The sequence below is a fragment of the Papio anubis genome, chromosome 5 (genome assembly GCF_008728515.1).
Source record: "Papio anubis isolate 15944 chromosome 5, Panubis1.0, whole genome shotgun sequence".
Lineage (NCBI taxonomy): Eukaryota > Metazoa > Chordata > Mammalia > Primates > Cercopithecidae > Papio > Papio anubis.
Window position 1 is genome coordinate 151,829,841 of NC_044980.1, and position 16,022 is coordinate 151,845,862.

Sequence of the window (16,022 nt, forward strand, 5' to 3'; positions counted from 1 at the left end):
TTTAAGTGCCTGCCACCTAGTAGCACAACCACTCACATCACCAGCTAACATCTCCGGTGCCATGATTAAATTTCACAAATTTCTCGCTGAACACCCTTCTCCATGCCAGTCACTGCACTAGAGTTCAGGCCAAGTCACACAGGCTTGGCATGTCAAAGTCACCACACTCAGTCAACTGCAAAGTACCACTGATTTTCTTTCGTTCCTCAATAGTTTGCTTTCAATTGCTACTCCTAGCAATTTCAAATTACTTCAGGCTTTTGTAGCCTTAAACCTTAACAATTTCAATAATTTGTCCTGGTTAAGACAGGGAGGGAGTATCAGAATAATTTGTGGTCTTTTTCATAACATATGTTATTTTTCAAATAACATAAATCTTATGACACCCTCCCCCCACTCATTCCACTTGTGATGAGAATTTCTGCTACAGAGAGTGCAGTGTCACTAACAGGAATGACTCTCCAATGAGTAGGTACATCCATCCTCACATCTGTTGCGGTCAGGGGAAGTGGGAGATGTGACTGAGAGCAACTGTATTGTAAGATCTACTAGCTGGTTTTCCTCCCTCCTCCAGTCCTGATCTATCCAGGACACTGCCAGCCAGACTAATCTTCCTAAAGCTCTACTATCATAATATTTTCAACACTGTCTCTAAATTTTTGAGTCTGGCCTTTGAGGTCCTCCACTCCCAATTTTTCCATCCAAGCTTGTCAAATCTGTTCCTCATAAACCAAGATGGTTAACTAACTGCCCTCTCAGCAAAACACAAGCACTCTTACATCCCACTAGAAATTCCTCCATCATGCTCTCCATTTCTTTAAACCCTTTAGGCTAGTTCAAGCTAAACAAATTTGGCTTTCAATTGAAATAGTTTAAAGCTCATAGCTACAAAAAAAATTAAGCTGTTTTAATTAAATATCAACATCTGTGATATGTTCTCAAATCCAGGTAAAGCATCTCAAAGAGACACAAATAACATAAATCATCTTTCCTACCTTTAATTACAATATACGCAGGAAGTAAAAATTACCACACAAGGTCAAATGCTATACAGTGCGGTCCTAACATAATCAGTAATTCAGAGAAGAAAGTTAATTATTATGATGAAAATTAAAGCTGCATACTTTGGATAGTGTTTTACATTTTTTCTTGCCAAAAACTAACAATAATAATAATAATAATCAGAAATTAAGGAACAAATGTAAACTTGTCAGTAGCTTTTCTTTGAGATTCAGCAATTTTAACTTTTTAAAGAAAGGCAGGCAAGAAGGAATTACCATCATAGTAGCTTTACTGTCTTAGATGATGAATTATAGCTCTAATAGGGCAATCTGCCTTATAAACTTAAATATATTTTTTTAAAATCAAGGCAGCTATGATTCATTTATATGAAATATGTACATATTTATAAACACACATACATATATTTAGGCACACACACAGAAATGTATATACAACAATGTTATGTCAAGAGTTTTACATTTATGTCTAATTTTAATACAGGTGGATATATACACACAAACATATACATAGACACACATATATGTCCTTATCTAAAAAGTTAAAATCAAATTTCAAATAAAATATAAAAAGAATAAGGGAAAATTACATTGAAACCTTGAGAAATTAATAGGTTAAGCACTATAAAATGACAACCCATTTCCTAAAATGTTTGCCTTTTGAAAATTTGCTATATAATTTGAGTAAGTAGACTATAGTTCTAATATTCCTTGTTAAAAACTGCAATAAAATTTACAGATAAAATAACCAATTGTTTCTATGGCTAAAACTAACTCACACACCCTCCCCTAAGCTAAACATGGAAATTACCTATAGTTCAAGCAACTCCAAAGATATATTTAAGAAGATTTTCCCCTTAACAATTATTTCATTAATAATAAAAAAATTGTTTCATGAACTATCAGTATCATCTCTTAATTGTCCTCTAACTTGAGAATTAGGATGCTTTTCCTTTCCTTTTTTAATCCCCAGTACACGGAATTGAATTCATTACAATCCTTGACTAACGATGTACTATCATCATTGGTCTCTGCATGTCCCTCCTTTTATTTAGTCAGTAATCTAATTAACTACTGTAAATAATGTAACAAGCATTTATGAACCCACTTCCCACATACAGGTGAAGGCCTGGACAATAAGCCACATCTAACGACAGGGGCAGGCCTGCCTATATGTACCACGTCCTCGCTCGCCCCTCCGCCCCACGAAACCACTATCTTGAATCCTGTGTGCTTCATTCTCTTGCCTGCTTCCCTTTTAATAGTTTGGTTTTATCTATACGTATTCCTAAGTATTACACATTTTAAAGTTTTGTTTTTAACATAAAAATAATATCCTACATTGTCATTTTTTTGGATTTACTTTTTTACCTCGTGCTGCTATGATCATTCATACTGTTTTGTGGGTCACTATTTTTAACATAGCACTGTGACTATTATCACATTTTATCATCTACTTTCTTGTATTGGCATCTGGGTTGTTCCCAGGCTTCTGGTGAGGTGAACTGTTCTACAAACATTCTTCTACATGTCTCCTACTGTACACGTGCAAGTCTTTGAATATATACCTATAAGGAGATCATGCCAAACTCTCTTCCAAAGTGACTACACCACTTTACACTCTCACCAGTGCCATGGGATGATATCCTGTAGAGCTGCAACTTCCCCCATCATAGGTACTGGCAGATTTTTCCCTCCCCTTTCTCTCTCCTTCTTCCATTTGACTGCGTGTAAGACAGTATCTCGCTGTGGCCTTCACAATTCCCTTGTCATGAATGATGCTGAACTTCTCTTCATGTTTGCCTGTCTTCTCTTTTCCTAAATGCCTTATCATGTTTTGTGTCCATTTATCTTACCGATGTGTAGGAGCGATTCTTGATCAGGAGTACATACTAGAAATACTTTCTTCCTGTTTGTAATGACCATTTCTAACTTATCTTTAGGTTTAAAAACTGCTATTAATTCTAATATTAATAGTTAAATGTATTAATCTTTTCTTTCATAGTTATAGTCAAACTCGGTCTTCCATAGTCAGTTCTGTCAGTTTAAGAAATTTTTTCCTACTCAAACATCCAAAATACACTAATCTCAGTGGAATTTTAACTTTCTGTTTTTGACATTTAAGTCCCTAACATACTGGAGTTACTTTGTTTGTAGTGCGAAATAGGAATCCAGTGTTTTTCTAGCTTCATTATAGACTAGCACCTGTCTCCACTCATCTGGCATGCCACTTCTGTCATATACCAGAGTTCCACCCATATGTGGGTCAGTCTGGGGTTTCTATTCCACTGGTCTACCTTAAGCCAACATTACAAATGCCTCGTAAAACTCCTGCTATGAGTGAAATACTTTATTTTTCTCAAATTGCCTGATTTATTTCAATACTGGGATTACAATGGCTTCACAGAGTGAGTGGCTTCACAGAGTGAATTGGGAGGTATTCCTCTTATAGTTTGAAAGTATTTGTTTTAAATAATCTGCCAAGTGTGGTGGTGTGCACATGTGTCCCAGCTCCACAGAAGGCTGAGGCAGGATTGCTTGAGCCCAGGAGACCAGCCTGGGCAACATAGCAAGATTCCATCTCTAAAAATAAATAAATAAATAAACAAAATAGGGATAACTGTTCCTTGAAATTTGGTAGAACTTGCCTGTAATATCATCTGGCTCAAGATGTTTGTCAACTGCTTTAATTTATTTAACCGCTATAGAACTATTCAACTTTTTAGTTCTTGAGTCAGTTGTGGTAAGTGGCATTTTTCTCTTAACTTTATTTCATTTGTTTTAAAAAGTACTCGCATGTAGCTGGTGGTTATTCTCATTACTGTAGGCAACGGTGGGAGGGAAGAACAGAACGGAACAGTTCATGTCTATTTTTCCTCCCACAGCCAAGGGGGCAGCCTCTCCTGCCTCAGGTTAATGCAGCTGCAGCCAGAAGGAATAACACAGACACCAATTTGAAGTACCCCAAACCCACATACAACACTTCTCAGTTTGCTCCTTTCTCTCTACATCTCCTCTGCATCTAATTTTGGAGAAAGCCAGTAGTGAGGATAGTTCAATATCCTGGGAAGACCCACAACAGCATCTACTGATACTTACAGTAGTGGAACAACACAATTTTTCTCTTTTCCAAATATTAGTTTTATCAATATATACTAATTAGTGTGATTAATAACAAATGATATTGACAGAGATGACAAAATACTAATTATACTTAGGTCAAAGAAACCTACTTTTCAGATCTACTAAGTGGCTATTTAATTGCACTCACCCTTGAGTTCAACATTTTAAATGCCTCAGTTGAGAAACCTTAAACCTCATAAACAAATGTGAAATAACTACGATCAGTTATGATGATTAAGAAGATCTGAAACATATCTAAGAGTCTGAGCTTATTTAAACTGATTTTTCAGCCATCCTACCACTTGAGAAAATTTTATAGAATGTTTGGCGGTGTGTGTTATGAGGATACAAAGATGAATTGGATGTACTATAATTCAAATGCTAATTTGGAATGTTTTAGAAATCAGCTGATACAATTCTACCTCCCAAGATATTAGCAGTTCCCTCACTCATAAAAGGCTACCAAAGAAGCAATAAATTCAGATGTATTTCTATAATCAATAATCAGAATGTGGATAGAGCACTAGAAAAAAAACAGTGACACCGAATTTTCAGAAATTCCTTACAGAATTTCCTTATATAAACTATAATAAAAAGACTGTATCTTTAAGGAACTAAATAACAGTTTGGCTTTTATCCCTCACAAAAATTTCTGGATACCTCAATTATCCTGATTTAATCGTTATACAATGTATACAGCTCTCAAAATATCACATGTACCTCAAAAATATATACTACTACTATGTATCAATAAAATATACAGAGTTTAAAATTTTACTGTAATGCAAGATGTACATGAATCCAACTATTAATTTCATTTGGTCCTATAAGTTGTCAAGAATCCCTATAATCCAGTCAGTTGAAACTGTCTAAAACTCCATCAAATGAGGCTGTTTTTCCATAAATGTCTATTTTATGATTACCTGAGAGCCTCTATTTTCCTCTCCTTCATTTGCATTTCACTCGATGCTTTCTCTCCTTTAATTTACACAGAATAAAATTACATATTATTTGTTACATTTATTATGCTAGACTAAATTTTATGCTCTATGCTCTTAATTTTAAAACTGGACAAATATAAAAAGTATTAAATTCATCTGAAGCAGAAAAAGTTAACTTATAATTACATGGCCTTTGATGCGATTTTTAACTAAAAAATCTTGAGAGAAAAAACAACAGTCAAATAAGTCAAACATCTCATACAGGAAAAATAAAAACATCAACTTGCTGAATTAACCTAAGCTAATACCAATTACCCATATCCATTTTTCTGTCTCTAAATATTCCCTAAATATTTAGACAACAAATGCATGTAAAAAATATTACATGAGTTAATTTAAAGAATATTAAGAGGCCTCTTACTTGTCTCTAGATGCTCCCAGTGCCAAAACAATAGGATCTGCAATTTCTAACATGGACTGTAGGATAGAAGCTACAACAATGAAAAGGATAATACTGAGCAGGAATGCCCGATGAACAACCTGTAGTTCTATCAGCCCAGTCTGCACTGCCAGGATTAACAGCGTTACTCCTTCTGTCATACCCCTAAAAAAAGCATACATTTTCAGAAAACATAAAATAATCTGAATCTCATTTAATTCAAAGAGAAAAATAATCCAAAGTCTTAGACTCTTGTTACGTATTTTTAAATCTTTTTTTTTTTTTTTTTTTTGAGACTGAGTCTGGCTCTGTCGCCCAGGCTGGAGTGCAGTGGCCGGATCTCAGCTCACTGCAAGCTCCGCCTCCCGGGTTTACGCCATTCTCCTGCCTCAGCCTCCCGAGATGCTGGGACCACAGGCGCCCGCCACTTCGCCCGGCTAGTTTTTTGTATTTTTTAGTAGAGATGGGGTTTCACCGTGTTAGCCAGGATAGTCTCGATCTCCTGACCTCATGATCCGCCCGTCTCGGCCTCCCAAAGTGCTGGGATTACAGGCTTGAGCCACCGCGCCCGGCCACGTATTTTTAAATCTATTCTGACTTAATTCAGACTAAAAACCTGATCAGTATATTAACTTTATAACATTAATGAAATAGTCATATATATCACTACACGTGCAAAGGCATAATAGCTATTATTTTACCACACAATGAGGGCAAAAATAATAACTTCTAAGACAAATAGAAATTTTCCAACCCGACTTTGTTAATAAGCCAGATATTAATATCAAAATTGTATAGAAATCAGATTTTAACAGGGTTAAACTTCAAATGGGAGAAAGCAAGCTTCTGAAAATCTCTTAAAGAAATCTAGGAAAGGAAGGTGTCCAATATTCATAATGTATTAATACATACAATAAAAATACATCTTTCTTTAACATGCAAATGTATTTTTTCACAGTACTTTAAAACCCAAATGTTGCAACCATTAAAAAAAAACTCTCCAATTCCATTTCTTCTAAAATTCATCAGCCAAAGAAATTCATCATTACTTCCTCGAGTTATCTACAGTATTTACATTTCTAGAAGTATTCAAGGAAAGAACTTACCGATTCATGGCAGGATCATTCATGAAAGCTCGATAACCCTGCAAGTAAAACTTGCAGAGTGTGAGAACACCCAAGGCAACAAAAGAAACTGTGAAGACCAAACCCAAAAGAGAGTAAGGAGTGCTGCAGCATTCCGCAATACTGGAAAAAAAGAGGGGGAAATTAACAGACATAAACTTTCCATTTGGAGTAAAAACATCTGAGGCCTTTAAATAACCACCAAGCTTGATCTGATCCTCATTAATTAAAACATCCTAAACCAAAATTTGAGGTGAAATCACCCAATTACTCCTCTAATAATTTAACCATCTTATTCATCTTCAAACCCACATTCTTCTATCTCACTGGCAAATATGCAGTACATAGCACCAGATCTGAAACAAGGTCTTATTTTTAATAATCTATCATCTTCAAATGCAGTAAAATTCAAAGAGCCTAAATCTTCACATCTAAGAAATATATAATTACCATGCTGACAAGTATTCAAAAGAAGCTTGTACAGTTGCCCACTGTTCTTCCTGAAAAATGTCGGCTATTCAAATTGTTCACTGTGCTACATTATAATATGAATACTTGCTGCAACTCCTTATTTGACCAAACTGCTATGGAGCAGGGTGTATCAATCCTCCTAATCCATCAGTATCTTACATACGACTGGCATTTTAAAATTTAGGTTGAGACAAACGCATTTTTAAAAAAGGGGTTACTTCCAAAGCATGCCCAAGAATTCACTTCAAGACTTTAAAAATAATTTTAATATTAATTTTTAACATAAAAGTTTGCTATGATACTACTAGAGCCGGCAAATATTTTCATTGAACTTAGATATTAACTTATGTGTATTTTATAAATACATGTACTATTATGTACTAATGAGATGGATTTAGCATTCACACCATATCTTTCATATATATATATGTGTGTGTGTGTATGTATGTATATATTTGAGACAGGGTCTTGCTCTGTCGCTAGGCTGGAGAGCAGTGGTACAATCATAGCTCACTGCAGCCTTGCACTTCGGGGCAAAAGCGATCCACTCACTTCAGCCTCCCAAGTAGCTAAGACTATAGGAGCGTGCCACCATGCCTGGTTAATTTATTCTTTTTTTTTTTTTTTTTTTTTGAGACAGAGTCTCGCTCTGTCGCCCAGGCTGGAGTGCAGTGGCCAGATCTCAGCTCACTGCAAGCTCCGCCTCCTGGGTTCACGCCATTCTCCTGCCTCAGCCTCCCGAGTAGCTGGGACTACAGGCGCCCACCACCTCGCCCGGCTAATTTTTTGTATTTTTTTAGTAGAGACGGGGTTTCACCGTGTTAGCCAGGATGGTCTCGATCTCCTGACCTCGTGATCCACCCGTCTCGGCCTCCCAAAGTGCTGGGATTACAGGCTTGAGCCACCGCGCCCGGCCTAATTTATTCTTTATACAGACAAGGTCTTGCTATGTTGCCCAAACTGGGCTAAAACTCCTGGCCTCAAGCAATCCTCCCACCTCAGCCTCCCAAAGTATTGGGATTACAGGCTTGAGCTAATGCTCCCAGCCCCTATATAGTATCTACATCTTAAGTTTTAAAATTCAAAGAAGAATTTTACTTATATAGATGAGGAATTCATTCAGGCAATCAATGCTTGCTTGCCCTTTACTACGCAGCTCCATGCTTCTATATAGTTATCTTTCCTACACAATTGCTTATACGTTGGTTTTTATGTGAAAGCATCTAATTTTACATGGTACCAATGTACACTATGATGAGAAAAAAAGTCTGACTTTCTGTTAGGAGCCAAAATATCCACCAATCATGGTGGCTAATAACTAGAAAAAATCATTAATTTTATAACATTCCTACAAATTTAATTTCTGAAATGTTTGGTATTTTCACACTGAAATCATTATGTAGTAACAATTTTAAACAAATTGTGTGTAATTTTACAACATGAGAATCACGACTGAAAACAAACTAAAATTTTACTTCATTCTCATTGAAAAAGGCTGAAAATTTAACCAAAGGTCCATACTACTTCTCTATTTTTATGGACCTTTCTCCACATTTAGAGAAAATTTTACACCCACACAATATGATTTAATTACGTATTCAAATATAGCACTTTTCTTTTATCTTATTTTAGAAAAAAAAAAATGTGGTGCTATTTTTCAAAAGACATCATACTAAATACCAAAGGTTTCGACCTAGCTTTGGGGAAGTGAAAGAGTTTAGAAAATTTACAAAATTTTTCTTTGCCCTCTCTTCATTCAGTAACTCATTTTTATGAAATCTTAATTTCTACTTTCTGGCTGCAAAAAAACCTTTTTGTTTGTTTGTTTTGCAGTTTGATCTTGTGTACTTTTTTGTTGGTTGGTGTGTTTGTTTAGTCAGGGTATTCTGGTAAGCTTCCAATCCCTTTTTCTAAATAAGTTGATTTTTGGCAAAGAAACATAAACATTACGCAGCACACAAAAGCATAAATAAGAACAGAGAACAACTCTTACAGAGATACAAATTAACAAAAGAACCAATATGGGAACTTCTCAAAGCAAATTATAACATTCTTATCATGAAAAAAGGCAATCTATCCTGGCTATGCATAGAAAAAGAAGAGAAAAAAAATTACGTTAGCAAGATATCTGAACTTCACAGAATATCCCAATATTATTTTCTTTGTAAATAAGTCCAAATGCATTCATGGCTTAGTGAATTGTTAAGCCTGTCGCACTATGCTATACCTCATCTTACTGTGCTTTGCAGCGGGTAACAATCTGGTTTAAAGCACCACCAATTCAGTCCCACGCTGAGGTTATTATCCTAACCACAGAACTGTCTCTCTCTTTCTCTTTAAATTCAATTACGTTTTAGGTCATTTTAAAAGTCTGCAGGCCGGGCGTGGTGGTTCACACCTGTAATCCCAGGACTTTGAGAGGCCAAAGTGGGTGTATCACCTGAGGTCAGGAGCTCCTCAAGACTAGCCTGGTGAACATGGTCTCTACTAATAATACAAAAATTAGCCAAGTGTGGTGGTGTGTGCCCGTAATCCCAATTACTTGGGAGGCTGAGGCAGAAGAATTGCTGGAACCTGGAAGGCGGAGGTTCAGTGAGCCGAGATTGTGCCACTGTACTCCAGCCTGGGCAACAGAGCAAGACTCCATCTCAAAAAAAAAAAGTCTTGCACAAAACCTCCATAATACTTATATCAAAAACAAATAGCAGTCAAATTTGCTTAATACGAAATTAATCCTTAAAATGTATTTGACTTTGACATCAACTTACTGTATGTTTATAGAAGCTACTTATAATTGTTATTCATTTTTAGAAAGTTCAAAATCTGATTCAGTACCAATATAAGTTTATCCTACTTATTTGTTAAAACAGGTTTTTGTCCCGTATATTTTTAATGTTATTTACATCTGTGTTAATGCTTTCCTTGTAACATTTTCCTTAAGGATAGTAAACTATCTTAATTTAAACTTGTCTTAAATTTCTCATAGCCTACACCACTTAGTACACAGTCTTCCATCATATTGGATGGCTGAGAAACAATGACTATTAACTAGAACTTAAAACTGTTATAACCTACATTTACTTTATAGGAGGACAGATTTTCATCCCTACTTTTTAAAGTGACAATGAGTGAGGGAACCAAGATGTATATTCATGTACTAGATTCTGAGAAAGTGAGATTCAAACTCAAGAGTAGAAAAAATAACAAATGTGGATCTAGCATAAGCTCACAATAAAGTAGGAAAAGGACTCAAATGACATGAGATTTTAAAAACCAAAACAAAACAAAAAACCCCTAAATATTAAAAACTGAGTCTTAGAATTATTTTGGGTTAGAACAAGCCTGACTCACCTGCAGCCCAGGACAGTTTTGAATGCAGCCCAACACAAATTTGTAAACTCTCTTAACATACTATGAGATTTGTTTTGCGATTTTTTTTTTTTTAAAGCTCATCAGCTATCATTAGTGCCAGTGTATTTTATGTATGGCCCAAGACAATTCTTCCAATGTGGCCCAGGAAAGCCAAAAGACTGAACACCTCAGGGTTAGACAGTAAAGTACTATTATAGACCCATTTCTCCAATTATCTGACTCTATCTTGATACTGAAGCCAACAGTGACATAGGCAAAGTATACAGACTAAGTCACAGGCTTCGAACTCAGGTGGGTCTCAGTGCCAGTTCTGCTTCTTTTGGCAGTGTTACCTGGGGCAAGTTATTCCTGGTAGTTTCTTCAGCTATAAAATGGTAATTATAATAAAGGCACCTATCTCTCCGGGTTGCTATAAAGATTAATGTGAGGCAAAGTGTTTAATGGTATGGGTACATTTTAAATACTCGATAAATGTTATTTTTATAATATACTTTTTTCTGATTGACCCAACAATTTTAACTTGAAAGTGAAAAAATACTTTTACAATTTGCTATGTACATTTCCACAAAACATTTGCTACACTCTGGTCCATAGTGCAGTCAAATAAACCACATTATTATATCAGTACCTCCCTGCATTGCCAAACCTAGGAATCCAGTGAATGAAAATCCTATCTTAACAAAATACGAAGTTGTATAACATGAATGATAAAAGTAATCTGCAAAACTTACTATTCCTAGATCAGTTTTCTCTTTCTAAGGTTATACATAGTATCATAGGCTCTTATTAAATTACCTTGTCAGAAAAAGGAAAAGAAGCCTCTCACGTGATGCAGGCTGATCTCGAGTACTGAAATAAGAGTAAATCTGAAGAGCAAATAAGACGAGCCAGAAAACCATGAAAAGAACAGGGACTACCAGTTGATTCCACAGGGACATTCCCAGGGCGAGAAGGCCATATACCTCCACTACCTAAATAAAAACAAGACAAGAAAACTTCTTGTATCACCATCTAATAAACACTGTAAAAACACTTAAGAATCGAATCAGAAGTAAAACATTAAATAGTTTTTCTTTTATTGTAGGACTGTTTCAGCTAAATTCCTTTAAAGTTAGCCTATATAGTTAACAAACAGTATGTTTTTTAAAACTTACTGATTTTGCATTATTATTAACACTTGACACACACTTATTTGATAGCAACAAATTGCCCTAATAGTCCAGGGATAAGGTCAAAATAAGGTCATACTCAGTACAAAATAACCTTGAAGGTAGTTTGAGAAGACTTGGTAAACACTCATGTCTAATCAAAATAATCAGGACTAGCATGAACTTATGCAACACTGCTTGAGGCAGTAGTCTAAAAAAAGTAAAAGTAAAAACTTTCAGGGTTTATTCAGAAATGTCACAAATGAGAAACAGTTCAATGAAGAAGAGTACTTAATCACTGGAAAAATTTTTTGCAGAGCAAAGATAGTTAGCAAGTCTTTTTCTCCCATACACATCAATTCCCCTTCCTCCTACTGTGTTTTTATCAAGCTATGTTTTTCCATTTGGTTTGCCAAATGTAGTAACATTAGGAAAAGGATATATTAAAAAAAAAAAAAAAAGGCTTAATAATCTGCAACTCACTAAATTAGTTTTCCAGTTTATAAAACACTCTTCTTATGAAACTGACTAGGAAAAATCAATCACAGAATCTGATTCAATCTAAGAGCATAGGTGTTACAAAGTTTCTAGAGCTTCTATGTCAAGGACCAGACTCTGGTAACACAGCAGGAATTCTGCCTGGCAGCTTACAAAACCAAAATCTAGCAGTCAACTGGTCTTGCTGGAATCTCTCAATGTGATACCGGAATGCTTCAATAAGGTACAAAGATCTTTAAGTATTAAGTTAAAATAAATTGACTTGCAGATTATTCTAAATTTAAAATTCTTTCATCAGTAAATCAAAGGCTTTTTCTACAACCCAGTCTATTAACTTCTATTTTCCCCAGTGAGAAAAGATTAAAAGAAAAAGGAAACTGCCCAACTAGCTGCAAAATTATTATCAGGCAGACTGATAACTAAGATGCAGAGAATACTTTTCTTCCTTTCCATTCAAGAAACAGACCACTATTTCTTGCTTATCTAATTCTTTCCTGGTCACACATTTTATAACTTGTATTTCCAACAGCTACATCTAGTTGATGTATGAATCTTATGGCAACCAACTAAATATGATATTAAAAAATGAAGGCTGAGGTTATTCAATAAATATTTAATATTCAATAAATATTTACTGAATATTCATTATTTATTACAAACTAAGATAACCCTCATAAGACTGAACTGAAAGAAAAATATGTATCTTAAATTTGTCATTCTTACCCTGAATACAACTATAACCCTTCCTGTCCTGCTTCCCCATGAAGCCGCTCTTCACTGACAGTAGAAATAATCTCGTTTCTGGAAGATCTACTCCTGGGAAAACTGCCCAAGTTAATCACTGTGTAAGATGAAGATAGAATCAGGCTAAGGCCAAAAGCTTAGAGAAAGTATTCTCAAAGATCTGCCCCTGGGGCCATAAGAGAATACCTCACTTAGCTGTATCAGTTTGTTCTATCTGAGAGCTTCCTGTACCTTAAGGACACAGTCAAGAGGTGGAAGACAGTGACATTTTAACACTCTCTTTTTATACCAAGTCAGGTTAAAATCTACTTTTTATACTACAAACTATCAATTAAACCAAAGAGAAACATTTATTTCCCAAATGTGTATTGTTTGTATCTGCGGGTAATTTACCTTAGAGCAAAGGCTGAAAAAAGTAGGGGAGAAACTTTTATAAAAAGCATGTTATGTTGGCAAAGTCAGTTCAAGTACTATATCTAAATGAAATCTATCATATTATAACCCCGAACTATTTAACTTTTCTGTTTCAATTAGGCACAAAGGGAAGAAACTGTAGTCACAGTAGGACTATAATCAGAAGGAAAAAGCAGGATTTGACTTATAGGTATTCAATTCTTTATTATTTTTGTCTTCATTACAATAGCTAACACATATGGAACATTGTCTGGTACTAAACTCATTTAAATCTCACAGAACCCTATGAGGAAAACACAGCTTTCATTATTAGCTCCGTTTTACAGAAAGTAAAGCAATTATCACAAGGTTACACAGCTAGGGAACAGCAGCATCAGGGTATGATCTCAGATAAATCTGCTTTAAGAGAACCACTTCACTTTACTGCCTTCTCAACAGAACATAATCAACAATCTTTCAGATGCTCCTAATTGAGCTGAAAATAGCTGCTGTTTTGAAACTGTAAAAATGACTGGTACCATAACTGTGAACTAAAAATGAACTGTAACTTTAATGTACTTAACATTTATGTAGAATTTTATCTACATGTTTGTGGTTGTCAGTCTTACCTGAACCAATTCTCTGTATGCAGATTTAGCAAGGTTATAAGGTACCAAAAGATTAGACCCAAGAAAATAGAGAACTTCCAATCCAGTAAAAATCATAGCAAATTTATTGATGATAACAATTGTCTCCAAAGGAACAAGGCAGAGTCGTGCTAGCAGAGGAAGCATGTGAGCTGAAAAGAGCCAAATCTGCTTTGTTTTCATGACACAGGAGCATAAAGTACACACCACCAACTGACCTAAAATGGGGAACAGAATACATTTAATTTTGAGCATTTGGCATCCACAAAATAAAAACAACCAAAAAACACTGTTGATAAGGATAGTAACACAACTTTTGAAGAAGTCTAACTAAAATCTTGTAGATAATATTTTAAATCAAACTTTAACTCCATCTGACTATAATTACATATTCACATGTTCTGTGAATTTTGAATGCTAATTCCTTAGGGCTGATCTGGAAAGAGCAACATAAATCTCCACTGGTTGTCTGTGATGGCATGTATAATACGAAGAAAACTTTAAACAATGTCTAGTTCAGTATTGTGACAATTCAGTTGCTACTGTTTATACACAGCTTCTTTTCCAAAGGTACTCAATATGTAACTGTTCTGGTCTATAGGTGAAAGCATAAAATCCAAGATACAATCACTTGTTCAAGATCATACTGTAACAATATTTGTTCTGAGAATTCTTTAATCTTTATTTTTGGAGGACCATGTAAACCTCCCCAAATAACTAAATCATAAGTTAAAACTAAAAACTAAACAAATTCTTCTCACTGGGGATTACACATGATCATTGTATTAAACTCAGAAACAGAGAAACAAAATGGGAAAGAAAACTCTCAGTCTCTTACAATCCCACAACCCAAAGGTAGCCCCTAAGAACACCCTGGGTTACATTGAATGTATGTGACATGATATTTGCATTTAGCCTTTTCCAAATATTCCAGAATTATAAAATACTTTATATGAATAAGCTTTTACATTATGACATCCTTGTATAAACTACCTGGAACACATTTCCTAATATTCTCTTAGGCTAGGAATTACTGAATCAAAAAAAAAAAAAAAATTTTTAAAGACTTTGACACACTGTCAGACTGCCCTCCAGCAACAATTTACCAGTGTATAATGTGGCCATTCTTCCATTAACTTGCCATAGTGAGTATAATTTAGAGAAGGGAAGAACAGGGAATATTTCTTAAATTTTTATAATTGGCATTTTGTTGGTTACTAGCAGCACTGAACATTATCAATAAGTATATAAAAACATGTGCAATCATTTGCAATTATTTGGTGAAATGTTCACATTCTTTGCCCATTTTTCTACTAGAATACATATCTTACTGCTTGATCGAAATACTAATCCTTAGTCACATGATTGCATTTTTGTAATATGCCCCTTGTCTTAATATTTTTAATAACTTTATTCTCTTATAAAAGTATGTATTGAAAATAGTCAAACCATTTTTTTTCTTAATTGTACCCACCTTTAGTGCCATAGTTTATTACATGGCTACCCCACTCAAGATTATACAAATAGCTGTATTTTCTTTTAGTAATTTTTAGCTAATTTTTAATTTTAACTTAAAAATTAATACATTTGATTTATTGTGGAATAAGAAAATAAAGATCTAAGTTTGTTTTTTGTACATGTTTAGTTGGTTATCTCAAAACTGGCCTACTGGACTCATCCACTCCTTTCTCATTAATTTGAAATGTCACTGTAGTATACTCCAAAATCTTTTACATATTTAGGTCTGTATAAGAACTTATTACTTTTTGTTTTCAGTGATCTATTCTAATGATGGTACCACCCTGTTCCATCATACGGATTGGACAAATCCTCTCTCATTGCTTCTTTCAGAATTTCTTGGAGATTATGGAATTTTCCAGATTAATTTAGAATCATTAGCCATATTTTCTCACTTCTTGTCAATGAAAACCAAAATGAAAATTTGGGACTTGTTTGTATTCTATCCACACACATGTTGAATATTCCTAGTCCCAAAATCTAAAATCCGTAATGCCCTAAAATCTAACATGATGCTCCAAGAAAATGCTCATTGGAGCATTTTGGATTTCAGATTTTGGGATTAAGGATTTCCAAACAGTAGTA

The 16,022-nt window shown here is 34.8% G+C and overlaps 1 protein-coding gene across 6 annotated transcripts in view; it reads right to left on the reverse strand.

The window, feature by feature from the left end:
• RNF145 (ring finger protein 145) overlaps positions 1 to 16,022 on the reverse strand; it is a 53,199-nt gene that overhangs the window by 5,696 nt on the left and 31,481 nt on the right. For 5 of the 6 annotated variants that reach the window (XM_009209497.2, XM_031666574.1, XM_009209496.3 and 2 more), the window contains 4 exons: positions 13,902 to 14,137; positions 11,285 to 11,460; positions 6,629 to 6,769; positions 5,505 to 5,687 (listed from right to left, as the gene is read on the reverse strand). In XM_009209497.2, coding sequence (XP_009207761.1) covers positions 5,505 to 5,687; positions 6,629 to 6,769; positions 11,285 to 11,460; positions 13,902 to 14,137 — 736 coding nt within the window. The remainder of the gene's footprint in view (positions 1 to 5,504; positions 5,688 to 6,628; positions 6,770 to 11,284; positions 11,461 to 13,901; positions 14,138 to 16,022) is intronic. The other variant, XM_021939918.2, reaches the window with a different exon arrangement.